The 27,928-nt window shown below is 36.5% G+C and overlaps 3 protein-coding genes across 6 annotated transcripts; 2 read left to right on the top strand and 1 right to left on the bottom strand.

Moving 5' to 3' along the window:
* Positions 1 to 923: 923 nt before the first annotated feature.
* On the bottom strand, positions 924 to 3,643 carry LOC149709055 (uncharacterized). The gene is made up of 7 exons (XM_089863900.1): positions 3,596 to 3,643; positions 3,339 to 3,430; positions 3,174 to 3,279; positions 2,799 to 3,108; positions 2,437 to 2,654; positions 1,813 to 2,084; positions 924 to 1,268 (listed from the first exon to the last, which is right to left on the bottom strand). Exons 1-7 carry the CDS (start codon positions 3,641 to 3,643, stop codon positions 1,043 to 1,045), a joined length of 1,272 nt encoding a protein of 423 aa, XP_089720026.1. The 3' UTR covers positions 924 to 1,042.
* Positions 3,644 to 5,034: 1,391 nt separating this feature from the next.
* On the top strand, positions 5,035 to 12,335 carry LOC149709056 (uncharacterized). 2 transcript variants are annotated; one of them, XR_016381281.1, is made up of 6 exons: positions 5,035 to 6,648; positions 7,289 to 7,328; positions 7,978 to 8,054; positions 8,145 to 8,184; positions 9,048 to 9,335; positions 9,418 to 9,530. XR_016381281.1 is itself a non-coding variant. In XM_089864506.1 (6 exons), exons 1-6 carry the CDS (start codon positions 6,596 to 6,598, stop codon positions 9,598 to 9,600), a joined length of 555 nt encoding a protein of 184 aa, XP_089720632.1. In that variant the 5' UTR covers positions 5,035 to 6,595; the 3' UTR covers positions 9,601 to 12,335. The 2 variants fall into 2 exon arrangements, 1 of the variants encoding a protein (XP_089720632.1); XM_089864506.1 differs by having other exon boundaries at positions 9,048 to 9,209; positions 9,418 to 12,335.
* A 301-nt stretch (positions 12,336 to 12,636) lies between these two features.
* Positions 12,637 to 27,867, top strand: LOC149709057 (glutamate receptor-like). Of its 3 annotated transcripts, XM_089864507.1 has the most exons (10): positions 12,637 to 14,883; positions 14,950 to 15,356; positions 23,535 to 23,615; positions 23,709 to 23,815; positions 24,396 to 24,486; positions 24,974 to 25,132; positions 25,403 to 25,562; positions 26,131 to 26,351; positions 26,433 to 26,728; positions 27,242 to 27,867. In XM_089864507.1, exons 2-10 carry the CDS (start codon positions 15,207 to 15,209, stop codon positions 27,522 to 27,524), a joined length of 1,548 nt encoding a protein of 515 aa, XP_089720633.1. In that variant the 5' UTR covers positions 12,637 to 14,883; positions 14,950 to 15,206; the 3' UTR covers positions 27,525 to 27,867. The 3 variants fall into 3 exon arrangements, with proteins under 3 accessions (XP_089720633.1, XP_089720635.1, XP_089720634.1); XM_089864509.1 differs by lacking the exon at positions 14,950 to 15,356; XM_089864508.1 differs by lacking the exons at positions 12,637 to 14,883; positions 14,950 to 15,356 and adding an exon at positions 22,246 to 22,812.
* The last annotated feature ends 61 nt before the right edge of the window (positions 27,868 to 27,928 follow it).

Below are 27,928 nucleotides of genomic sequence, written 5' to 3' on the forward strand. Positions count from 1 at the left end.
GAGAAGTGTTATTTTCTCTCACTGGGGGTCGCATATAGGTAACACTTTTTTTGGCGGGAAGAAAATGCTGGATACATTAGGCCAGTGTGGCTGAGTAACTTATAGGGAGCTAGTATATGATTCACTCATGATATAGTGTAATCGCATTTCTTATATTCATTAGATAATATGGGTGTTAATTCTTTATCTATCCACAAGTGCTGAAACGATTGGGTCTGTGAAATAAGATACCCTAGATTTAAACTAGATACCCTAGGTTTAAACTATATACCCTAGGTTTAAACTAGATACCCTAGATTTAAACTAGAAATGACCTTGTTTCGCCTCCTCTTATAGGAGGTGTTAACGGTTCAGAGTGAGCCGAAAGTAAAATACACCCTTCAATGATACATTTTAGGTCCTCATTAGAATAATTGAGGATACAAAGGAAATTGTTAAACGCTTAAGCCTTTGCTAAAGACCTTTGCAATATTTCGCCAATTTGAACTATGTATTTCCGGTTTTTCTCATATGCTGGTGGACCTGTGTTTAGAAAGTAAATTCGTCTCGGCTCGGAGAGGTTTATTTTGGTTTCCCAACTTGTTTGCTTTTCCCTTTGTTATTGCGTAGTCTGCTCGGTGCGCTGCTCTATATGGCCATGGAAAGTGGCTGTAAAAGTTAAATGTGCCGTATTTTCTACGTGTCTTGTAATAACTTGACCGAAACACTGCGTAAGTGCCTCTGTGTTAAACCTGATCTACGGGAATGTTCTTCTATTGTTTTTACGCGGAGGCCAACGTAAAAATATTTTGATAACCAATCAAAATTCGTTATTAGAATCGGTTCAGTAGTTCTCGAAATCACCTCCTACAAACAAACAAATTTTAAAATCCTTTAATAATTATATTACAAATGAGTGATTTTAATACAGTAGTGAGTGTTGTTTATCTATACAAATGTGATAAAATTAGTAAGAAATGAACATGGATTTAGTTTCAAAGCGATTGGTGTTTTAAATTTGTTGAAGTACAAGTTGAGAGTTCGAACTTGTTTGATATCAATATCATTCTTCGCAACAATAGAAAAACAAGGCAACTTCTACGATCTTAACGACTGATGACATCAGGATTCCGTACAACCAGATAAGAAAAACTGGTAACAGAAAATCCAGTGTAAGCACCTCGGTCTCATTTAATTCAGCTCGTTCAAAGTTCATCGCTTTTCGAACTGAAAATTCGTGAGTTCTTTTGTTTGGAATTTCCTGACTAGTCTCGAGATATCTCGTTGAGCTAGAAATACAATATTCATGCTGGAATACAACTTAATTTGATATCAATTTCTGTAATGGGGGAAAGCGACAATTTGATGGAAAAATTAAAATGAAGAAACTATACTAATCGAATTGTCATGAGGCGTTTCACTTCAGGTCAACATGACCAATGGACCTTCCTGAAAAAAATCCGTGTATGGGGGCAACTAGTTAAAATGGTCATGCCACGCCCAGAAATCCTTTTGTTATTCGGAAAGGCGTATTTCTAAGATTGTCCTAGCTTTTATTCCTTAAAATCCTTTGCAGGAAAAAATAGAAGCTACACAGGGAAGCTTCGCCTTAGCTTGATAGGAAAGGATGAAACTTCTAGAAGTATTTCTTGCACGTGTGTAAAGGAATACGATCCCACTGCTCTAAGCCTTATCGCGCGATTGTAAAGATTCCCAGTTTTTCATTAATTGCTACTCTATCAACAAATATGCTTTAAATCTAAAACACCATTGTGATGAATACAGCATAGAAATTATTATGAGAGGAGGAGACTTAAAGACGAATCAACTTACAGATAATCAATGCGTTCTTTAAGGTAACGAGGCAGGCGTTTATTGAAGAAGAAATTCGTTGTTCCGAAGGAGTACTCTTCCGTTCCAGTGTAAACAACTTTATCCTCAATTTTTGCCAAATTTCGCAAAAACAGCGCCTCTATTCCTCCTGCTTGAAACAAAGCCACTTTTCCAGAATAAAAGTCCTTTTTAATAAAATCAATGTGGTCGAAATATCTTCCATTCTGATCCATTCGTTGTTGCAATTTCAGGAAAAGAGGAGAATCGTTTTCCTGGGATAAAATATAGTTTGAATTGAACTTATTAACACATTTTTTTCAGGGGCTGGTTAAATCTGTTTTGGTCAAACTGAGTGAAAGTGTCAAAGAATGTGGAGTGCTGGCCTCTTAAAAAAGAAATTGGCACAATGTGGTGTAGGACATATAAGAGTGCCCTTCTTGTTTTGACAATTTCAATAGCCCCCAATCTAAGAAAGCTAATAAGCATTTATCTACCAGAACTTTGCATGTAACAAACAAATAATATGATTGAAAAATGACTAGTTTAGTACTCTTAGGCCTACAGTACCCGGAAAGAAGTCAATTATTTCTATTGATAGATGCTATATAGGAAACGTTCGGTTACCATTGAAGTTGTAAAGAAACTGGACTCCGTGCAAATAGCGGGTTGCATATTTGGAATCTTTAGAATATCTTCAATCGAGTCAATATAATCCGATTTCGAAGTCATCATTTCTCCTTTTAGATTACCAGAAAATGACTTCGTTAAAACGGTAGCTGACAATAGCCAAGCACCATAAATAAATCGAGCTGGCATCCTTGGCCCAAAATCATCTTGCTGAGCTAAAAGAATATCGTTATTATCACCATGGGTATGATTTGATCTACCCTACTCAAATTGAGTAACAGTCCATCAAACGTTGAATTATTCGATTATAGTAGAACAATAGTCTACCACTCAGCAATAACAAAGGTTGCCTTTCTTACCATTCTCTAATATGCCGGAAAGCAAACCAAAGACAAAGTTGAATGCGGAATCGTTATTTCTAGTTGCACCACTTTGTCTTTGAAAACGGTTGAGTATTAAAGCCGAAGCCGAAATGAATAACATCATGGCGACAGTAGCCAGCCAAACCTCCATGCTTAATCCCAATATATTGTAACGACTCAAGCCGGAACCCTCGCGTGAAACGCAAGTGTAAATTCTAACACTAGAGAATCTAACACTAGGAGATACGTGCATTGTTTTCAGATCGTGATCCGTTATTCCCATTGGATATAACAATCCATCTATAATCTGAAGTGAAACCATGGTTCATCCAATCAGGCAGACAGATTGTATTTTAACTTTAGTTTTTATACCCCATGAATTGTAGCTTCAACTGAATTCCAGTTTAAATTTTCACTTTCTTGGTAACCATTTTCCTTGAGCAGCTCAATTAAACGTGTGGGGTCTACAAAGACCAAACTACAAACACAAATTGTACACAATGATGCAGAATGCATTTTATGGATATTCAAACACACCTTGAGTTCAGAAGGTTACAGTACACGAATTTTCCAAACGAATATGTTGGTCCATTGTAAGTACTCCGACATAAATCCAATCTCCCATGATGCTATGATTTTAAATTAAAAAAAGCTTTAATTTAAGACAACTCAAAAATTGCCATTATCGTTAACTTAAAGGTCTAGTAATGTTTATTGTTAAAAATGATTCAACGAAGAAAAATTAATAATAAATTTATACGCTTTACGTCTGCTTACGTGGACCATTAACTTACCCTTGGGACATTAAATTTGAAATCGTAAGTATTGCTGGCATTTGACATTCTTCTTTCGTTGAATCGAAATGATCCTGCCACTTAACACTCTATATTTTAATTTGCTATACTGAAATTAAACTCAGCCCATCTTTTTTAAAATAGACGAACAAAAACTATCAGTGAGCAATTGAATTAATTATAAATATGCATAATAACTCTAGGTAATATTAGCACTTCAAGGGACCAGACAATATTTTCACTAAAAATATAGTTTGAAAAACAAACTATATTGAATAGGTAGAGGTTATTTTAGGGTTGGCAGATTTTCCCCATTTCCGGTTTTAACCACGGTTTAAACCGGTTAAAACCATCCTGGGAAAAACCTATTTTCCCCAGTTTTTCCCCGGTATTACACTTTTCTTTACAAAAAAGAAAGACAAGGAGCGTTTAATCATTTTAGACTGTTAGTTTTGGAAAAAAATTAAGTTTTAGTTTTTATTTTTCGAAAACTGCATCTCTGCTATAAATGAGTAAGACTCGAGTCGCATAGAAAATATTTTTTTAATTATGAATAAAATTAAGTTTTAATAAATTAAATTAAATTTTATAAAAACTCTCAATAAAATTAATAGAAACAGAACAAGCAGGCTGTCTCATGTAAGAGATTTTCGAAAGATTTTCCTGCCATAAATAGTTTTGACCGGTTAAAACCGGGAAAAACACAACCCTGGGCTATTTGCCAACGTGGAAAGACGCGCAGTTAGAAAAGCCTGGATCCTATCCTACTGCGAAGTGCGAACACGTTCGCCCTTGATTTGGGCTGTGCAATTTTTATAGCACTAGTGAGGAAAGCCTGTCCACTGATCGAATCAAACGTACAAGTAGCACAATACCTTCAGCTGTAGGGAAGTTGGCCCCTTGAAGTTTTATTATTACCTTGTGAAAATAATAATCTCAGCACTAGATGACTGAAATATTTCTTTGAAAGACCACGTTATGAGCGATGAGAAGACTATAGATATTTAAAAACTGCCACCTTATTATTTCATAACTTCAGATTTTATTGATTGCTTGTATCAAAATGCTTGAACACCGAGCGACACAACCTGGTTCGATGCATAACGCGACCATAGTGTTTCTGTAGTCCTATGTTTCTCAGACACGGTATCCTTTTCTCCTTTTCTCCTATGAATTCTTAATTATAATTAAAATTCAAAATTCAATTTTGTCCAAAGGTTACGCTTTCAGAAATCGTAACATACATCTAACTATCATTTGTACGCATATTTTAGTTTATATTAAGAAATGCTTTTAAGCTGTGATTAAAAGTAGTGACACGAAACTATAAAGAGTGGAACAGATAAGACCAACACTTAATTTGAGAAAATTGTTGCTTTACTTCATTCGACGGGAAAATAATCGGAGTGATAAATTGCATACCGAAGACATTTGAGTTAAAACATTGGAATAAGAACGTATCTGATTTCACGAGTAGTACAGAGACATTGCACTCAAACTAATTGATCGTCTGATCTGTATCACCCTGTATTTATGCAACTTGGAAACTAATGCCGTTTTCCATTGACTGCTAGCATAAGTTTATAAGATACCTTCCATAAATATGACACTTTCTATACTTCGTAAAGCTAGAGACTTACTGAGAGCTAGTTCGAGACCGACGCCAGAATTGACCACACGCCGTTTTGCAGTTCATCTTACTATTTAGTCTGTACCAAGCCTTGCCTTAAGAAAATCTACGACATTTCATCTGCGTCACTTCTTGACAAGCTCTCAGTAGCCTAACCAGTGACAAACTTATGGAACATAACTTACGAACATATACCTTTAAACGTACACTTCTCTAGATAAAGGCTTATTAACGTGTTAGACAGGAGGCTATTAAAATTGTCTAAACAAGATGGGCACTTGGATATGCCTCACTCCATTAGTGTACCAATTTCCTTGATTTAGGGGCCAATGTTTAAGGGTCCGTACCTCCGAAACTAAATGTTTAAATCTGCATCTTCTTTGACATTCAGTCTGACCCTAAGATTACTCCCTTTATTTTATGGCAGACTTGTCAGAAACACCCTGCATATTCTTAAATAAACGAAGCCCTTCAAAAGATAACAAAGCATTTTTTATTCTTTTTAATTTTTTTAAATTTATTTCTGATGCCTTTCTGAGAAAGTAGTTTGTTGGTTTCTATGTTTTTTCTCTAAATACAATCGTAATTCGTTAGCGAATTTGACCCAACTATACGGTCAGAAAAAAATAGAGAAATGTTTTAGAAATGGTGTGGTTGAGTCTCTCAGTGTTGGGTCCACGAACCCCTAGCCATTCAGCCTATAAAGAAGGTCCTATTCTAGACCCGTAACATTTTAGCTTTATGAAAAACCCCTAATAAAACAAATCGTTTTATTGAAGTTTATGGCTTCAAAAAATAAGTTAAAAGTTCGTTTATAAAAAAACTTGTGTTTACATATGAAACAATCTCCGGGTAGCTTAGCTGGGAAATCATTAAAACTTTAAATCTTATGTTATTAAACATAACAGCGTTTTGTTTAGAAAATCAAATATTTTGACATATTTCAACAAATATAACTATAACATTTAATAATATTATGATTGATGCAAAATAAAATTGAAAGAGTTTCGACTCATTCACGCATTTGCTTCATACCAGTCTTGGCTATAGTTTTGTCATTTAACTCCGTGTTCGCAAACCGGGACATGCGAATGATTTAAGGCCATTTTGTTAAAAGAGCTTAATAGTTCAATTTGGTCAAATAGACTATATACTAGTTAAAAAATTAATTATCATAAATTACCAACAGAATGGCGATTTAATTTTTCCCAAAATTTGGATCTGTAATTTACCAACTAAATAACAGTTATTTTTTAATTTCACACTATTTCAGTGCCACGTTCGGCACCGTTAAAAAGACCAATGGGAAAAGTTAAGAATCATTTGAAATAGTCAAGATTTATGAGAGCTAAATTATTCTACGCAACATAATGAATCATTCCATGGTTTTAATACCAAATTTTGAAGCTGTATTCAAGTATAGGTTAGTTGGTTAAATTTTACTTCATTTTAGTAAAAAAAATCCTTCGCAGGAAAAAAGTCTAGATATTTCTCCTAACGCTTTGATGTCATGCAGGGATGATTTTAACTGGATTTACAGGGGCTAGTTGAGAAATTAAATGAATAGTTGCAACAACTTAAATCATGAATTTGCTTAAATTAAATTAAATGCAGCCAAGTCTTCAGCGTGTCGATATGGATACATTGTCGACAGTGGTGACCAATGACTTTTGGCACCTGCACTGTACGCATTTTGGATCTTGAAAGTGAGCAGAGAAGGCAATGGATCAACTCCCTTGTTTTTGCCGATACTGAGGGTTTTCTACCATTTTTACGTCGAAATGGTGACTACATATTTGATTTCTCTACTAGGGCTTGAAATTTCCGTGAAAAATGTCCTGTAAAACACCGAAACGTTTGGATTTCACTGGCGAAGGTTTTTGAATAAGCTTATTATGAAACATCTCGATAAGTGAGAGATAGCTCTTAACGGCTTGCGGTATTATTTCGCTTCAAATAATATCGCGCACGTTTGCTGGCATTGAAAAGTCTGTTGTTTCCCCACTTACGAGAATCTCAGTAGTGTAGGCGTTTGTTAACTGATTTTCCAAAATTACTCAAAGGTTTGCAGATCCAATGGTATTGATATTCAGGGTTGTTGAAGTAAGTTAAAAATAATTCCTGTCCAAGTATTTGTGATATTCTGCTAAGTATGGATCAAAACGATAATGCTACGGGCACGCATGCTTTAATAAATTATCTAGGTGCGTCTTGTGGGGTAATATCTTCCACTGGAAACAGAAACATAGCCTACTATCATCTCTATCTCCATTTCTACCCTTAACCCATCTCGCTAAACGAAGGGACGTCACAGTAGACCATGTCTCCACTCTTTTTGGTTTGAAAGAGATAATTCTAAATGAAGGCGCGACAGAATAATTTTGCCTTGCATAGGCGATGCCGGTACTTACGGTACCCCATAACAGAGAATAGTAGCTAGGGAAGGAGAGGTAATGTGAGCGCGTGTTTGTTAGACTTTAACTCCCACAACGGGAGAAAGGGCGATCTTGGAAAACCTGGGTATCACGTGGTAGAAAACAAAGAGTCAGTTTGCTGTATTTTTGAGATATTTTAACCCCCTACGGCCCAACTCCCATACTGTGGGAGTTTAGGCTTGGGGTATAGAATACCAATTCACCTCACACTACGTTTCTTTCACTACTACTCCATGCCCATACTTACGAAGAGTGTCGTACTGTACATAAAATTCCTTTAACTGTATGATAATCATATTTGGTTAAATTGTTTGTAGATGGATGAAGCTGATCCAACCGAAATAACTAAATACAATATTATTGCTAATTTTATAAAGAAAATTCTTAATGCCAGGTAACCTAACATTGTCTTCTGTTTTAAACTCGGTGAACCGATATTTATTACAAACAAAACTTAATTTTCATTATTGTTTTTCACAACCAGTGTCACTCTTGAATATTCCGACTTGAGTACTTCTACTTGGGTAAGATATTGCTTATATCAGAAGACTTGATTATTTAATGATTATGGCTGAAGCAGAAATAATCGAAGCTGGGGATTCGCGCAATGAAAGTTATACTATGGGTGCTTTAATAACTGTGCACTTGGTTTTACTTTACCATTTTGCAAACTGCTACAACGAAATATAGTAGTGTGATTGCGATCAGGTGATATTCTCGCCCAAGGTTACTAAACAAACATCATAATGGTGGGTGTGTATAAGATGCCAAGGGTTGTGTATGGTGTTATTGTTAGAAACCAATAAGTACAGATTGGTGTCTAAGACGATTTTTAGGTGCGGTAGATTACTTAATGAATTCCGAATCTCTGGGACGCGGTTAATAAGTTTTTCTCCGATTTGCTAACTTAGAGCGCAGTAACAGACACACAGATACGTCCAGTGTATTATCTCTCATGACTCATCGTCTTCTAAACAAGCCCCCTGCCGACCCTTAAAGGATATGGGGGAGTAAGCCGGTATGAAAAATGCATCTCATGTTTTCAGAGGTTTTTTATTTCTTCGAGTGACGATTATGTCACGGAGAGGTAATACACTAGACGTGTCTGTGTGTCTGGCACTGCGTTGCCAACCCTGTGCGAAACACCATTGTGGATTTGTTCTATTTCAGAGTTAGCTATAATTTAGTGTAAATAAGTGACATACGTTTTACAGCACTAGGTAATATATGGTAAATTTTCTTGAACTTGAAATCTCACTACACGGTATTCAACTCTTACGATACAGTAACGTGACTCCATTTCAAAGAGTTACGCTGCTAAAATAATATTAGATAAATGTCTGCATCTAGCTTCGATTAGGTTAAATATGTGTTTTTTTATCAATAGGACGGAGATATTACAGTTCCTCGTCCTCTTTCGCATTTTTTTCACAATCCTATTTACACATCAGTTCCTCGAGGACTATTTAAAATCAATCATGTTTACATCTTATCACTACCTCAAAGTTCCGTAATAAACAGTGACTCTTTCTTGGACATCGATATAAAGGTAGGCTACTATAAAAATTTCAGCTAAGTTAGCGTCAGATTAAAAATGTTCCCAGCTACCATCCTATTTTCTCTTACTCTTTATTGGGACAGTAACTTGGAAACCCTTTCCGCAATGTACTTTTATGTGAGAAATGCAGTAGAGCTTGTTCTATCTATTAGGATTTTACTATAGAATGGGAATTTATTCAATTTAAAATTTGTTTTAGACGGTTATCTGCTTGATTGCTAGTACTTCGATAATTTCAATCCTGCTATCACTGACCAAATTGCTGAATTTTGACTGTCAATATAATTGCTCAAAATCCAAATTGAAAATTCGACAGGTTTTATTGACCTTTTTTGTGACTGTATGGGACGTTTTCTCCCTGATTCTTTTCGAACGTAAGTAGAAGTTCTTCACAGAAGTATATCATAGCAAATGCCTCTACGCGTCACTACTCAATTGCGTATACTAAACAATATAGGACATAATATCTTTCAATAAAAGTATTTTCCAATTGTGGCTTTAGGCGTGGAAGAATATACATGCCCTTATGGATTTTTATAAGTTTTTCGTGAACAATCTTTATCTATATAAATCAAAGTCCTGACTGACTAACAGACTGACTGATAATCAACGCCCAGCCCAAACCGCTTGCCCTAGAAAGCTGAAAATTTTCAACAACGTTACTCATAAGTAGTAGGCGCGTACTAAGAAAGATTTTTCCAATCCGCCGCCATCTTAAAAAATGGCGCCCAGAAATGTAAAAAATCTTCTCTATGCAACAAAGTCCGCGCGTTTCAAACGATTTCAAAAATATTTAGTGCACTAGTTTCCTATAACCTATAGATGGGCTGAATGGTCTTTTGGGTTCAATTTCTTGCCATCTTTTTAAATGGCGGCCAAAAACTTAAAACCCTTCTTTAGAGAATAATGTCCGCGTGAAAAGTAATAAAAAATGTTCCCACGGGCTGACGGGCAACGCCGAGTGTCTTCGCTCCTAGAGTGCTGCAGAATTATTAGTCATCAGTAAAATCTACCCATTCTTTATATCCTTTTGATGGAAGTTCTTATTACACGCGAGCGACGCCGCGGGTAACAGCTAGTTCTTCAATAAGCACGAGTACTTCACGTAATAAACATCTGGAAATGAAAGGACTAGCAATTGAACTTTAAGGCCGCCCAAGACACTGTAGTTGGGCTTAGAAAGAATACATTAGGTTAAGTTATTATTGCTTAAAGATAGTTTTGGCTTGTATCAGTGGAATGGGAATGTCAGATGAAGGTCGTCTGATATTAAAGTTCTTTCCATTTAACAAAATCTCCAAGACAGATGGATTGTAACGAAAATATGAATCATTGATCACAGTTTATTTTTGGTCGACTCTGAAACAACAAGCACTGAAGATGTGTCACCAATCTCCATTACGAGACTCCCTTTGTAGCGAGTGACTTGCGTCTGGTTCGAACTAACGAGCCAGTTTCTTTTTTCAGCATTTCCATCAATTCTTAAACGTAACTTTGAGAGAATCGCTTTGATATCTTGGTTAATATACGTCTCATTTTTCACCGCCATTATGGGATGCTATCTCAAATCTGAATTTTCTCATATTCAATATATATATCTAAACAATTTGAAGGATCTAATTCGCTTAAACATAAATGCCTATTTGCCCTTTTTTGAAGACCAAACTTTGCTGGTAAGTTATTATACGTTTCGAATATTTACGATACTGCAATGATATTTGGAGATGTTTGAGGAGATGGTATCATTCCGACCCACAAACAACTCGAAGTATCATGATCATCCAAATTTTGGATTCCCACACGACGCAATGACCATGAAAAGGGGTTGCAGCTATAGCTTATAACTAAGAGCCCGACAAAAGTTCCGTTCGACCGTGTATGGAGTGCGTTCGGTGTAACACCATTGTCCTACCCATTGAAATGAAGAGCAACACTTTACGTGAACTAGATGGTGTTGAGTTTTGGGCACCCCAAGTCCAGAGTTAAATCCCACCTATCACGTGACCACAAGCTGTTGGGCCTTGGATAGAGGCTTACCGATATCCATGATAATTTGTGGCCTTTAAGCAGTGGAATAAAGCCAAAAGATTCTGTTTGTCGCTTCAATTTTTTATGTGAATACGTAAATGATAGTATTGCATTTTTTATAACAAGGGTTACAAGTACAATGACGCAACAGACAAATGGATAAAAGGTTTTGGAAAGAAATCGCATAAGTTCAATAAAATACATTTAAAAAACGGTACAATATTTAAAACCATGAATTCCACTGGACGTAATGTTTTAATTGAAAGTCAGCGAAATTTCGAAAGGATATACATAAATATGTTTAACCAGACTCAATCTTCGGATATAATTCGTCACCATACATCAATTCATAGGAGCGAATATTTAGTTTACGCTGTTAAACAGGAGCTTGTCTGTACCACGAAGAACATTTTCGATGAATACTTGAATTTAGGGTAAGTAATTCACTTTGCCAGAATGCTTTGGAATCCTCGGGTTTTAATTTCTTTGTATAGTTATAATAGCTTTTGAGTATTTCCGTGATTCCTAGGTTTAATATGTTGGGGGTAGGTATGTAAAAAGACCATTTTTAAACGCTTATATCCCATTGGATAGAATCCGTTGGGCAGAATTTCATTCGACAGAAATCCCATTCGGCCGAAAATCCCATTAGACAGAAATCCCATTCGGCCGAAAATCCCATCCGACAGAACTCCCATTCGACAGAAATCCCATTCGACAGAAATCCCATTCGACAGAAATCCCATTCGGTCGGAAATCCCATTCGACAGAAATCCCATTCGGTCGAAAGTCCCATTCGACAGAAATACCATTCGGTCGGAAATCCCATTCGACAGAATGGTCATGTGAATGAATTCATTAAGTACAAGAAGACAATCCAACCGTACATGGGGCAAGCAGCCATTCTCGTTCTGCCAAGAGCCAACGCTAGAGGTAAAGAACGATGACTGGCGTCGCTTTTTGGCCCAAGCTTGAAGCTGCTGTTAACGACAATTCCGGCTTATTTATGGAATAAATGAATTCGTCTATATCCGATTCCACACACCGAACCTAACCAAACCAAACCTAACCAAACCAAGCCAAACCTAACCAAACCTAACCAAACATAACCTAACCTAACCTAACCAAACCTAACCAAACCTAACCAAACCTAACCAAACCTAACCAAACCTAACCAAACCTAACCAAACCTAACCAAACCTAACCAAACCTAACCAAACCTAACCAAACCTAACCAAACCTAACCAAACCTAACCAAACCTAACCAAACCTAACCAAACCTAACCTAACCTAACCTAACCTAACCTAACCTAACCTAACCTAACCTAACCTAACCTAACCTAACCCTAACCTAACATAACCTAACCTAACCTAACCTAACGTAACGTAACCTAACCTAAACAAACCTAACCAAACCTAACCTAACCTAACGTAACCTAACCTAACCTAAGGTAACCAAACCAAACCTAACCTAACCTAACCTAACCTAACCTAAGGTAACCAAACCAAACCTAACCTAACCTAACCTAACCTAAAGTAACCAAACCTAACCAAACCTAACCAAACCAAACCTAACCAAACCTAACCTAACCCTAGGCCAACCTAGAAAATAAGAATATTTTGGAAAAGGTCCATGTTTATTTTTCAACGACCTTAATAAATATAGCATTATAAAATGCGAAATCGCACCAATGGGAAATTCGCTCCAACGAGACTTCTGTCCAACAGGAATGGGAAGTCAGCTCAATGGGAATACGATAAAATGCGAAATCGCGCCAATGGGAAATTCGCTCCAACGAGACTTCTGTCCAACAGGAATGGGAAGTCTGCTCAATGGGAATTAGGTCCATTGGGAACAGCCGACTAGCTTCGATCAATTAGAACAACTTATTTTTTATTTCGGTCCAATGGAATTTCGTTCCAATGGAATTCTGTTCAATGGTTATATACCTTTTTAAACGTTCAACGAGAAGAAAAACAATATTTCAGCTTTAAGATTCTGTATAGGGAGTATGGTTCATAGGCAAAACAATTTAAGTTCATAAAAATATATAAAGGCGTCCACTGAGCTGTAAGGGTTGGGGAATACTTTTCCACCAATTAGGGAAAAAAATAAAAATAGAGGGTACATACAAGGCCGTAGATACCATTACGCCCACAGAGAAGATTATACTGTTTTGAGGAGTGTTCTGAGTTTAAGAAAGAGAATTAGGTATTTTAACAAAGGTCATGAGACGCGTTACTTCTTCCAACAGTTTGCACCAATGAATGCGCTTAATGCAAATGTCGGCGCCTGTGGTACCCCTAACATTATGGCTGATCTTCTACACACAAATTTGGGCGAAGCTAAAACTAGCCTTTGCTAGGCTTAGAGGGTCAGTCAACTCCACCCCTCGATTATGGGAGCATCTAGTGGCATTTGCTGAAACTAAACCGCAGCCTAGACTTACTTTAAATTCCCTAACGAAACGAACTCAGTTTTTCACGATTCTAAACCTTCCCACTATTCTGATTAAAATCTCTTATAGAATCTTTCTGATTTCAGATTTCTGGTATTGTTTGAAACAAAAGCATTGGAATACCTTAACATAAAAACCAAAATAGTATCTGATTTTCTCGAATGGAGAGAGCCACCTAAAGTAACTTCTGCCTTAAACTTTCAACAAGTAGCAGCTCCGTTTAAATTCATGATGTGGGGTTTTGGAGCAGCGAGTTTATGCGTTACTCTCGAAATACTATCCTATTTTCTTGTCACTATTTAAGTATTGACTAAGCAGTATGACCAGAAGTAAGATGAGACTAGAAGTATCGAGATAACCAAATTCTTCACTTGGTGAAAGTGAATATTCTTGATAACACACCAACGATTGGCCCCCTAGTAGCGGTTTCTGAATTTTCCCTCCAAAACGTGAGACGCTCGCGGCTGTAGACGGCCGAACTAGAATCAAGCACCCGCGTCAGTGTTCCGCGGTTTTAGGTTGAGGGGAAGGGGGTAGAAATATTTTTTTGGAACTCGACCAATTTTTTCTCTCTAGTGTAGGCGCGATGGAAGCGGCATAAAATCCTCAAATTCGTTCTCTAGTGCCAGGATCTATTACCAACGCTAAAGCACTTTACTTCTAGTCCCTTATCTTACTTCTGGTATGACCAATCATTTTATCTTTCGCCTCTCGGAATTGCATCGTGAACTTTAAACTGAGTTATATGCTTCGTTAGTGTTGTATTATGGTTTAGTATTCAATAAAATGTATTACCATAGCACAGTTTAATTTTTTGTTATTTTGAGACCAATTGCTAGTTTGTTTATCGGTTACAACAAAAGTTTAAAGTTTTCTCATTGGGAGAAAATGTTTCGAAGAATTTTCCTTCTTTGGTACTGCGACAATGAACGTAGTGCTAGGTTGCTGAACTTACAAGTGTTAAAAAAGAAGTGATATATTTAAGAAATGGGTTAAGATATTGATTTTTATAATCAATACAGGAAAAAAGTTGCGAAATGATGTGAACTCCCTTAGTAAAAAGGTGATACGATCATAATGGATCTGAAAGATTGTGTCGCGTGCAAGGATTTCCTTTCTGGCACTTTATTTGAAACTTTCAAGGGACTTAGTGAACTCCATAAGTGCTTAAGTATCAGGTAAACCTATTTCCTAAGGGCCAAACATCTATTTCACATTAATATTTGTTTACATCATTCTTTAAGTTACTTGGCTTGTTTCAAAACACTTAAGAGTGAATGCATTATTTCACAATCTTTAATATTGTTTATCAAGATAAGAATATATAGCGGCGTGACCTCTTTCACCTAATATCCGTATCGGCATGCAAACCAAGTGAACTGGATTGCCCTATATTTACAAATAAGAATCGTTCTCGTAGCTCTTGCTTTGCAGGGTACGTTTCCGATAAATCTGCCATAAATTGTAGGGTGTGTATTTAGAGTCGAAGGTGTCAAAGAAGATGGGGTGTACATTGGCCCCCAAAAACAGGGAATTATCTGCACTTGTGAAGATTTCAATAGTTTTCAATCTAAGAACGTTACAGAACATTTTATCTAGCAGAAGTATACACTTAAATGGGACAAAATGTGCGTGCGCTGGTAAAGTAAAGGTAATTACTGTATTTATGTATTTATGCGACTATAATTCGTTGTTTTAGGGACCAATCAATGATTGGGAGCCCATATATTCTTAATTAAATATTAATAACTCAATATTCTTTGACTTTCCATCCAGTTTGACCCAAAGAAGACAACCTTTAATATATGAAGGACTTATGTGTAGTTCTAAATGGTTTGGTTTATTTTTGAAGCATTAAGCTAGTCAGGGAGCATTGTTCTAATAATCGCCCAAGTGAGATATTAAGGACTATTTTTTAACGAAAAATCGTTACAGTTCGTGCACCTTTATTATGTTACAATAAGTGCGTTTTGAGTGTATTCTGATACACTTAATTTTATGATATTGTAAAGCTTGATAAAATTTGTTGTTGGAGAGGTGTCAATAAGCGAGATGGTCCAAGTGTTTAGCTTGACTTGGGTAGCTCGGCTTATTTACCGCCAGCCATTGGGCGAGTGCCGCGCGATAACGGCTCAATCCGATGAGCGCCAATACCATCGGACTTTGTTCGATTCTGTTTAATTATCATGTTTGCCTAATAAGCTAAGTTTCCGATTAAGCACAGCTCGGTTTCACCTCGTTTTATGGTGCAACCTAGCTGAATTTGGACTCAGCTCAATCTAACTTGGCCGAATGTAGCTCGAACTCAGAATCTCCGTTCGAACCGAGTGTGACTCACCGAGCCGAGCGAGTGATTTATAAATTACACAGTTACGATGTTTATTTATGTATTTTTATTTCATACTCTCAACTGTGGCGGTGAGGAATAATTTCCTCACCTCCGCTTGCGACCTTTTAAGCCAGTATTTTAGACAGATACATTGTTTTATGGTAGACGGAAGCATTTTCTGTCGTTTTGGTTCTAAAAGACTTGGCCCAAAGGAAAAAAAGGATTCAACTGGCACACCTGTGCCACTTACTGCGAGAACGTCCCTCGCCATTTTCGACAAATTAGGAAACCTGCTTTCGTGATCCTAGGGACATTCATGGTTTTTATCGCAATGTAACTATTGAAAAGGTTGCCCAATATCACCTTCCACCAGCCTAAGGCGCCGTCTTTTAAGGTGTCATGCTTAACTACCGGTTCGCTTAAATATATGTTCAACTCATCACTGTTGAGGACGCCAGGTGCACCTGATAATTGTAAAAAGAGGTCCAGGGGCTCGCTGTTTGTAATGTTACAACCTTTTTCTTTAGAAGCAGGTTCTTGCAGGGGTTTGTAGTGTTCCTCCCATTGTTTTTTGACCTTTCTATAATCGGTAAAATTATTTGTAAATTTTATATAGTCACGTTAATAAGACAATGCCAATTGCTGATAGTAAATGCCTCAAGACATCTTTCATTCCATTTAAAGACGTCTTTAGGCACTCTTCAACAAAATGCGAGACGACCGGCTTCGCGAAACGAAATTAGGATAACATTTTAATAAGACCTTAGATAGCTTTCAACAGTGACCTCAGGGTACTTCGCCAAACGGTACCAGCTCATCTTGCATCTTGGATCTAACACTGAAATAACATTCTCAATAATCAGAGTAGTTATAAGAGTACTTAATTTAGCACATGACATACCAGTGGCCAATACATAAGCCAAACCATCTGTTGATGGAAAATATTTGTTAAATTTTGCAAGACCCTTGGATACAGGCTCTTTCAGGTATAACAAGGTCTCTAAACTTGTACTTGAAGCTTCGTTGACCACGGTAGTAACATCTGGTATATATTTTTGCAAATGACAATAAATATGATTATAAACTAACGAACAAAAAGAAATGTTCGGATAGTCCTGCTTAGACATGAGTTCTGTCATGTCATCAAACGGCTGTAAAGTCAACAAAAGCTATTTACTCTCGTCCATGTAGGAAGGTTAGGTTAAGTTCCCGTTATTAATACCTGAAGTAGCACAATGATATGGTTAATGTGATGCCATTCCTCTTCTGTAAGAATCAACTTGGTTAATGCTTTTTCACTTCTCAGAGTCGAATCCAAAGGCTAAACATTTCAAAAAACATAGATGTACTTGTTATTTGTAAAACAGAAAATATATTTATGACCCTTCAAGACAATGTTCATTGGAACCATAACTAACGGCTGCTACACATTTCATAGTCATACCTTGCAAAGTATTACGGAGCTAAGCATACTGACTGAAAGTTACTCGCCTTATCCTATCACACGCTCGAAATAAATGCATGTATTTGACAAGGTCATGATGGCGTTCAATTATTTGTCATGTATTGGTGACATTTCGGACCCAAAATCCTTTACGCTGCGGAATATCATTGAAAGGCAGAGACGGAAATCCTTCTGGAAATTCTCTATGTATATTAAATGCAGCGACCCTCAAAATCAATATCAGTCTCTTTTTTTCTATGACACTCCGCGGCGGATTGGCTTTTACAATATAAATGAGATATCTTGCAAAATACCATTATATACGATTACGTCGTTGAATTTGCATGCCCTATGAACTAAGCTGTCGTACTGTATTTGGACTGGATATGTTGTAAAACGTGTTACATACGTCAAAGTACCATTTAAAGCGGTATAAATCATCTCATCTCAGCTCCTTCATGAATGTCACACATTGATATATATAACATAAACATAAATAGTTTGCAAAAAGTGAACTTGTAACCTCCTTTAAGGTATTTCCAAACGCTGTTTTGAAGGATCATTTTATGACATTACTTGTCTCATTTGAACAGCGCGTTTCAGCATGTTTAAGGTGGAATTCCACCGTATCTTAATGTCCCTAATTAGTTCACGATAATCAATTTCATATACTTCGCATTGCCGCTTGTATAACTGTCGTCTTTGTGGTGACGATCGAACACTTATAATGGCCTTGCGAAGCTAAATTAACATTTTATTTTACGTCCAAATTTATATCATAATATATCGGGTGAAAAGAAACGTACCCTTCCTAATATGCCGACAGGCTTTACACCTGATCTTCCGTAGGTCTTTTTACCCGTTTTTTTCAAGGTTTCATCAGGCTTGTGCTTACAATTGTTTGGTAATCTTCCATCGTCGGATTCTTCCCCTGAACTTTCATTGTCTGAATAATGTATGTTCTTGTCCTCTTCGTCAAAAGCATCAATAATTGTTTGACAAATTAAATTTAACACATGTGCCAAACATCTAACTCTATACTGAGATTGCGGTGCTTTTAAATCCTTGAGAACTGGATTATGTTTGAATGAGGAAAAAAATGTGTCCATATTGGACGCGTTGTCTGTTGTAACAGCAACTATTTTGCTTGCGGGGATTTCAAATTGCGTTAAAACATCCGCGAACGCTGCTGCTAGGTTTTTGCCAGAGTGTGATCCTTCCAGAAAGGTCAAGTCTAGTGCTATAGTGTATAACTGCCAACTTTCAGTAATCCATTGAACTATAACTCCTTGAAAAGGGTGCTGATTACTTGATGTCCAACAATCAACCACAAAAGCCAACTTCCCGGGGACCATCTAGTATGTAATACGTTAGAAAATACCGGAGTGCAGTGCACACTGAGGCAAACCTTTAGTTTTACTTTAAGATCATTCATCTCCTTGTCATACAAATCGTGAACATAGCGTGTAATCGAATTACGTGATGGGAGATTTGTATTTGGTCGTAAGTAACGAATAATATCGAGAAAGTGATCGTCTTCCGTTACATTAAACGGTTGGTCCTTTACGATTATGAATTTTACCACCCTGTCATTTAAGCCATCTTGTGCGAAGCTCTAAAAAGTACCAATGTAGATGATTTTCTTTCTGATAAATGTAAGTAGTGTAGTAAAGTGTATCAAGATACACGTTTCATCAAGCCCCCAAGAAAGACCTGAGAAAGTTCGAAGATAGCATTGAACTGTACTGGCGTAATACCCCTGCTATTTTTGATTCACAATTTCATCGCCACTATACTGGTAGACATATAAGGATGCAGTGCTTGCAATGACTATGCATACTTACTCAGATCTTATTTGGGCTCTTGGCTTCATATAATCTCGGTCAAGATTTAGTTCAAAGTAAGTTACACCCCTCCCCAATTAACGCACTGTTTCCAAATATCAAACGTGTTACCATCGATTCGTCAGTGACACACTTCGTTGTAGTGCCAGTAAGCAGTTTGTGTGCGGAGCGAACATGTCGTAACATGGAACTAGTGGTTCCATCTTTAGATTTCCTATATATCTTTCTGAAAATAACAATGATAAAACTAGTCTATAAAGAAAGAAGATGGATGCTTATATGGGGTAGAAGGGCACATTTTGGCACAATAATTATCTTATCTGAAAAGTATTTGACTTTGTTTGGCAAGAAGATTGTCACTAAAGCCTTACGTTATGCAGGAAAAAAACCCAATCGCCTGCTCTTTAAACAAAATTAAACCATCCAGTAAATCTACACACTATTACTGATATTGATCAAAAATTTGTTGAAGGTGTACGTTGACGTCATCGGGTAATGGTCTAAAAGTGACGTCATGCTCACCCTGAAAATCTAAGTCGTTGTCACTTGTAACAAGACAACAGGTGAATGCTATTCGCCAAAACCGAACCCCTTAGGGGAATTTTTATAATTTTTGAGTAACATCTTAAAAAATTCCGTCTGAAATAAGTAACCTAGGCCTTAAAAGACGGTGAATACTTATGTCTTAAAACAGTACTTGCTTGGGGGGTGATAGTTCCAACTGACGAATAATTGTGTCGGGGATATTTCGAGTTTAAAACTTCCGGCTAATAGTTAGGGGAATCTGTACCAAACTAGGCGAGACTGGTCAGTACACTTAAAGGGAGGGTGAAGTTGAAAATCAAGTGATTTTTAATCGATTCTTCTTCTAATTATAAGACCAGTCTGCATAGTGAAACATTCAGAAAATACTTCCGAATGATTTTAAAATTCAAATTTGGTTCCGATTTTAAGAATAATTTGAAGTATCCCCCTCCGACCAATCGCGTAACGCCCTGCCTTTTCGTTAACAAAATTCTCGTGGCACGCTCCATGTCTCGCGCCACGATTGTCACATCGCTCGCAAATTTTATCAAATATCGCGATAAATTCCATTCGACACGGAGCGTGCCACGAGAATTTTATTAATAAAAAGGCAGGGCGTTACGCAATTGGTCGGAGGGGGATGCTTCAAATTATTCTTAAAAAAGTAACCTAATTTGAATTTTAAAATCATTCGGAAGTATTTCTGAATGTTTCACTATGCAGACTGGTCTTATAATTAGAAGAAGAATCGATAAAAAATCACTTGATTTTCAACTTCACCCTCCCTTTAACCAATTTTTTTTGCATAAGAAAGTCTTTTAAAAACGGATTATCACGGTGATCGCATAACCAAATCTTTAACTGTTCAGTACAGAGACCCCTATTGTCGCGTGCAAGCTTGACTTCCGCCCCAATTTGTTTTTATTAGGCGTTGGTAAAAACAGTGTATTCTTGCAATATAAATAACAATGCTTCGCGTCTTTTACGTTACGAAATATTAAATTCGGTTCCGTATTCCAGAAAGGACTATTACAGACCACGTAGTGAATTTTGTTGCTTTACAAGTACCAATCGGAGTCAGACTGAATTAGTGTCGAAAATGCTTTAGTCATAGCGATGGGAAAAATTTGAAGAGCCATATTTTTGGTTATATTATTACTTATGGTATTTGAACAGAGCCATAAACGGTACTAAAATAATCTAAACCATCTGCTTTGCCTTGACGGCACTAAAGCGGATTATTTGCAGAATATTTGTTAAACAAGGTAATATGAGAGAAAAGCTAAACCATCCACTATCAAGCCCAGGTTTCTGCTCCCTTAAAGAGAAAGGCCTCGACTAGTGACTTATTGGGGATGAACAGGAATAGGCCTGTATTTAGTATAAGGAATTTTAAATTGCGCCTAAGCAAATGGTATCAACAATTGAATAACCCTACTTAATTGTTATACGCTTTTACAAACGTCATTTTATATCTGACTAAGATATGTAGAATTGTCACTCACCCACACATTGTACAGGCAAATGTACACGCACTTCCGTTATATGTGAAATAGTTGTACACTTGCGAGGAACACTTTCTCTTTTTGTAGGGCAGAGAGAGTGAAGCATTTGACCCTGAAGAAACAGTAGATTGAATGTCATACTCGTAGTCTTGACCTTCACTAGCGATTGTTTCAGGTGTATCGCAATTCAAGTAACTTGCTGAAGCTTCTTCGACGTCCATGTTGACTTCACAGTATTAACTTATAAGCCACACTAATGGAAACATCAGTCGTTGACGCGTGTCGAAAGATATAAACGTTAATAATACTTCGCCAAAAATGTAACCACCGTAGTACGGGCAACTTGTAATAAATTATAATTAAACTCTGCCAATATTTGACCTCTATTACGCAGCAAATAGGTATAAGGCCTACATCACCTATTTTTAGTCAATGGAAATCATACAAAAGGTCTGGGTGACAGAGTCCAATGAGCTTAAAAATAGTACTTTGCTTACAATGCAGGGGTGCAAAATATAACACGTCATTGTAGTTAACGATTAATCCTAGTGGTAGGACCCCGCAAGCGTATTTTGTCTATAATTGACGGAAGGTTTTTTAATCGAGCGCTCGGGGGTCTCGCTCGAAAAAAACAACTCGACCTGAAACAGCTCGAAAGCAATAGGCCTACGTGCTGATTGTGTTTGCCAACACGAGATTGTTTCACCTCAATGGAAAGTTTCCGACACGCGGCTCGTCCGAATAAGAAACAGCCCAGCTAGTGAACCGGATCACTTTGCCGAAGTTTTATGAACCGGCTCATGAGCTGATCTTAGGTTTACGTAGCCCGAACTGAAACACGTTTCGTTGCTTTTGGTTCGGATTGATCCGGCAGCTCGCTCGGCTCGTGACGAGCGGTTCCGAACTGGTTCGACTTATTGACACCTCTAGATATTAGTCGCCGGTGCACGAAGTTCATGATGTTAATGACATGCTTCGGTGGTAGAGCGTTAAATTGAATGTAAATACATGCCTTAAACGGGACAGAAAATTGGAGTTTCTCAGAGTTGGCAAAGTTCATTTAAGCACTGCCTACGTTAATCAAGGCCTGCGCGCGGCAGTTGCGAATGAAGCGACTTTTAAGAAACGCGAATTCTTATTTTCTCTCTATTTTAGCGCTAGATGGCGTTCCGAGCTGTACCGAAATTAACATTTCCAATATTAAGCTCGAGAAAATTAACATTTCAAATTCCAAGCGCGCGAAAATAACATTTCATAAGTCCAGCTATCAGCGCTCTCGGGTGAGAGAATTCGGCAACTTAAATTACCATACGAAAAATAAAAATTGGTGCCGCGTACAGGCTTTGATTAAAATTGGCAGCGGTTTAAGCCTCGTTTACAGGAGAGACGTTGAAACCGTTTTTGTTTGTTTGTCTGTCTGAAACAGAAGTTTAGTGAGGAGCTGGGTACGAAAAGATCTGGTAAGACCTTTAAGTGCACGTATGCTTGATTCCGAACAAACATTTCGGTTGTGCACGTATCCACTTTCAGTTTTAGGGGAATTGAAAACCAGAACACGCAACTTACTTAAACTAAATTTTATTTTTTAAACTACATTGCGTGCAAAACTGTAGACTTAAAACGACAGGGGAAATGTCAGTTTTGAAATACGGTGAAAGCTAAGGCGAAAGCATATACAATGTTAAATCTCATATGGGTATAACTATAGCAAACCGTTTTGTTATTACTTTTCTTTTTGTGTAACTTCACTTCAAGCCATTTTAGATAATAAAGGAACAGTTCAGGATAAGCAATATTATGCCTAATAATATAATTAATCATTAATAAAAAATTGCAATACCTAAATTAATGTGAATTAATTGCTCGAAAATGCTTGACAGTAATCCTGTATGTTGGGTGTTGGGTTCTCCGTATCTCTGTGAGTTTGTTCGCATTTTACAAAACCACGTTTCTGTCTCCGCCTACGTGTTTAATCAATGGTTAAGATTGCGTGCGCTCCTGAAACGTCAATATTCCTTGGTTCTTAGGGGCTAGATTGAGTATAATTTCAAAACGGAAAACACTGGTGTACGACCAACACGAACACTGGATATAATTCTGATTTTAGAAAATGAATTAAACAAATAGCTCATTTATTTAAATCTAAGATATTTTCAATTTTCTACATATTTCAACCTTTCAGAAAATATCGAGAGACATATTAACAATGAGCATCGCAACACGATTTGAAAACTTAACGGTTTTACAGGCAGCTGTTGTGGAGGTAATGTCGCATTTTCAAACGTATCTTTAGAGTTTTCTTCAAGGTGTAAGTTAACCATGATTTTAATGAACGTTTTTGTCATCGTTTGCTAAGTGGGATCCTTGGATCACCTACCAGAAAAGGGAAAATGGTGATATCTCCAATATAAGTGGCGCTTTGTCTTATCTAATGAGTCATTATATGAATGTATTGAAACTAAAGTAAGTTATGCTTGTTTTCGGTAGATGTATTAGGGTGAATTGAATGTCAGCAAAACAATAGGTAGTTTACACACATGGAGTATTCATAACATTCACACCAGGAGGGTAGAAATCCGCCTGCTTTTGTCCTCCAGGTAGCCTGGTCTTCTGGTGTTAATGGTGTCAGGAGTTCGGGGGGTTATTATGAACTCCTGATGGTATGAATCCTTTATGTGTGTAAACTATCTATAATTCAAAAAATGTCTATCAACAAAGACACCAATCGATTCCTTGAAGCAAATGTCTAACAACCTTAATTTAACAAACAAAATTATCGTAACCTTATTACCTCCGAAATCTCCCTGTTTCATCTCTTTCAATTACCTTAACCGTGTAATGGTTCTCACGATTAATTTTAATGTAATTAATTAAATCATCATTTTCACCTAGCAACATTATTATTTGTAAGGTTAAAAAGTCAAGGATTTGATCATTTTTTGATTGCAAAAATAATGTATTTTTTGGGGTGGGAGGGGAGGGGTTGAATTTTATAAATTATTTTTATTCAAACATCTTTTAAAAGCACATTATTTTCTTGCAGGATTAATTATGTCGAACCTTTTGACAAAGGATGGGGAGGCAAACTTCCTAATGGATCTTACAGTGGAATGATTGGCTTAGTACACAGAAATGTAAGATCAAGTCGTAGAGAGTTTCAGAAACTCACCAAAAATGTGCATTCCCCTACACCTTTTATTAAGTTTAAATTACGCGAGAACTATTCGCAAGAACTTTTACGCCTAATATCAAATTTTGATAGAGATAAGAGAAATTGAGGCACTGAATTGCATTATAACCTCAAGTGTTGTTTTACGACACAAAGTCTCCCATTTTCTCTTACTGTACTTTATGACGCTATAATTTCCATCTCTTTGGGGGCATTAGAATTCGTAAGGTATCGATATCTTCTTCTAATCTTCGTGGTTTAACACTTGTATAGTGCGAATATGTGTGATATCACGAGCTTTATAAATACGATCTATAGTGATAAAGGACAATATTTATGAAGCTTGGTTTTCAATTTTGATTTTATTGAAACTATTAACCTATTTTACTAAGCAAATTACGTCAAAATCAACGCCATATGGTATAAAAAAAATAATTATAACTTTTTCTTAGGAAGCCGCCATTGCAATTGGACCTTTTTACATAACCTATGCGAGAAGCGAAGCTGTTCATTTTAGCAGTCCCGTATCTATGGACTTCGTTTCATTGCTGGTTGGAAGTCAGAAGGAATCCAAAGCAATGTTCTTTTTCTTTCACACATTTCATTCACATGTATGTTTTTGCTACAAATTGGCACGTATCCAAGAAAATATCAATCCTATTGGAGATAACATTTCAACGCATGAACGTAAAATGAAAGATATGTTTGCTTTTATTTAATGTGAGCTTTTAACGAAAGTTCGGGAACTACAGTGATTTTTTTTAATTTACTATTTTGGCATTGTTTTTTATATTTAGGAACAAAAATCCTTACCTTTTCTAAATCTCGTTTTTTCCGGAAATGATTTGCTTTTAAACTAATTTGCAAATTTATATTAACAGATTTGGACAGTATTAGTATTTCTGTTTTTACTTTCAATATTTCTTCACGTATCATTCAATTACATTGATACAACTACAAGAAGCTCTTCGAATAAAAATTCCATAACAGATCAGTTATCGAGGGCTTTTTTGATATACTTGGCTCCATTAAATAATATATGTAAGTATGATATTACTAATTTAATTCATTTAATTTAAATAACTTAAGAAAAATAAGTATGACACTCAATGAAATCATTTTCACCAATCAACTTGTTTTTGTCAAACGTTTCGTTGAACCGGCCCTAGTGAGGCGGAGCTACTACGTATAAACATGAAAGAGTAATATGGTTTTGATTTTGCCCCAAAAAAACTGAATATTACCTATTGCATTTATCAAAAGATAAAAAAGAAATTAATTATCAAAATAACAAGCCTTTCTTTATCTTAAGAACAAATCATTTCATTGCCAAAAGAACAAGTATTTCTTTACCTTAAGAACAAATCATTACATTGCCAAAAGAACAAACCTTGCCTTATTAAAAGAACAAACCTGGTTCTTTTTTGGTAAAGGAAGGTTTGTTCTTTTGGTAAAGTAACGGTTTGTTCCTTTGGTAAAGTAACGGTTTGTTCTTTTGGTAAAGTAACGGTTTGTTCTTTTGGTAAAGTAACGTTTAGCATTACGTTACATACTTATTGTTATTATGTTACTTGTAATTTAATTAATTGGAAACAATTCAAAACCATAGGTTACATTGGCCCATGTCGTTTCAATCAAGCCCAGAACACTCTACTGATAATTTGGACGTTTGGCTCTCACATAATTTGTTGGGCGTTCAGTGCCGTTCTACTTTCGTATTTGGTGGTGACAAACGCTGAGGATTATGTCAAACGATTCGAAGATTTTGAGAAATTTCCCAATCTAATTCCCCTGTTTGAAAAAGGATCTAGTATCGTCTCTACAATGGAGGTCTTTATAATGAAATTTACAGCGAGAACAATCTGGTTATAAACAGTTTCTAATGATGACTTTTACTCCCGTTTAATATAGCAATGCAACACAAGTATGCAAAAGTCAATTTGGAGTCTGATTCAAAAAAATCCTTCGAAATCTCTACTTTCAATGTCGGAGTTGTTATCGGAAGCAACTCTTAATGAAATATTAGTTCATGAAGAATATGTTGCAGCGATTGACTTGTCATCAGGCATGACTGCTCTATCGGATAGAGTTAAAAGGAAGCTTCCATGTGGTTACCATATCACGCCATTGTTTGATCAAGGAAGCCCGTTGGCTCTAGCAATTAACAAACATCTTCCGTCAGCATTAAGGGAACACCTAACTGCTTTGTAAGAGTATAACCAAGGCAAATATAAATAAGTTAAAGTAAGCAATTAGGGTGGATGAAAACCTGTCGTACTAATTTTGTGCTTTACGATGCAAAGATTTGCTCTCTTTCGAGCGTCTTTGGTCGGCGAATAAACCCTTTACTTTGTGACGTTGCCTTGTTCCTCTCGCTACAAAAATAGTTCGACATATGAAGCATTCGGGGCCTTTATTATTATTATATTTTTCGATCATTGGGTTGATGGATTTCATTGTGCAAAACAAGTTAATGTAATTCGGTTTCCCAACGTACTTCCGTTAGTATTTATACGCGAGTTCGTCCGTAGTATATCTAGGTGGCGGTAAATACCTTTTCTTTAGTTAGAACGTACTCCTTAATACCTCACTTTCTATTTGCCTTTGACTTAACTAAAATTGTGAAATCGGTTTTTTTAATATATATATTATATATATATATATATATATATATATATATATATATATATATATATATATATATATTCTATTATTTATAGAGCTGCTAATTTAGTTGAAAATGGAATGATTGAACAATATATTGGACGTAGTGGCGAATACTATAATTTTTGTCTACAAAATGGCCAACAGGAAGTTTTCTCGAAAATATCACTGGAAAATGTTATTGGAGTATTCGCTATACTTCTTTTTGGGGTGTTTTGCGGGATTTCCGTTCTATTAGTACGACTCATTCACAGATGTATGTTCCCCAGAAAACGGAAAATCAACATGTATAAAACTGCAAAACGTTCGGCGTGGTCAATATCCAATAAGATCAAGTAAAACAGTCAAAGAAAACTTTGCTTGACAAACAAAGAGTTCTAAATAATCAAGGATAACGACGTTTATACTCGTTGCTAATTATTATTACATAGTGAGAGTTCGGGACACTGCTGAAACATTTCCCACTTAACTAAAGGAACAATGGCACTAAGTTTATAGCTGCGTTTAACAACCCTCGACGGGTTGCGTTTATATTGGCAACAATACGTCATAAGTTGTTCAACGAATTTTTGGTGACTTGTTCCGTGTCGATCAAAGTGGAGTCTGCTGCAGTATATTCAAACAGCTGACAATGTACCAAGGATTTACCAATTTCATTAAAAGTTTAGTTAATTTCAGAAAATATTGGACTAAACCTTTTTTAGAGTAAATTAAATGATTCTTAGTAGTAATAATTCTCATAA

The sequence above is a fragment of the Phalangium opilio genome, unplaced genomic scaffold (assembly GCF_054372755.1).
Source record: "Phalangium opilio isolate 3A_F unplaced genomic scaffold, DU_Popi_V2 ptg000013l_1, whole genome shotgun sequence".
In the NCBI taxonomy this organism is placed as follows: Eukaryota; Metazoa; Arthropoda; class Arachnida; order Opiliones; family Phalangiidae; genus Phalangium; species Phalangium opilio.

Bases quoted from the DNA above. Each gene is read 5' to 3' on its own strand.
- LOC149709055 (XM_089863900.1), bottom strand. From the start codon at position 3,643: ATGTCAAATGCCAGCAATACTTACGATTTCAAATTTAATGTCCCAAGG. The intron at 3,431-3,595 runs GTAAGTTAATGG...TTAAAATCATAG, and splicing joins TCAAATTTAATGTCCCAAGG to CATCATGGGAGATTGGATTT. The intron at 2,655-2,798 runs GTAAGAAAGGCA...ATATTCTTTTAG, and splicing joins TTCCGGCATATTAGAGAATG to CTCAGCAAGATGATTTTGGG.
- LOC149709056 (XM_089864506.1), top strand. From the start codon at position 6,596: ATGAATCATTCCATGGTTTTAATACCAAATTTTGAAGCTGTATTCAAG. The intron at 6,649-7,288 runs GTTAGTTGGTTA...AATTACTCAAAG, and splicing joins GAAGCTGTATTCAAGTATAG to GTTTGCAGATCCAATGGTAT. The intron at 9,210-9,417 runs GTAGGCTACTAT...AATTTGTTTTAG, and splicing joins TCTTGGACATCGATATAAAG to ACGGTTATCTGCTTGATTGC.
- LOC149709057 (XM_089864507.1), top strand. From the start codon at position 15,207: ATGGGGTGTACATTGGCCCCCAAAAACAGGGAATTATCTGCACTTGTG. The intron at 23,816-24,395 runs GTAAGTTATGCT...ATTTTCTTGCAG, and splicing joins ATGAATGTATTGAAACTAAA to GATTAATTATGTCGAACCTT. The intron at 25,133-25,402 runs GTATGTTTTTGC...TTATATTAACAG, and splicing joins TTCACACATTTCATTCACAT to ATTTGGACAGTATTAGTATT.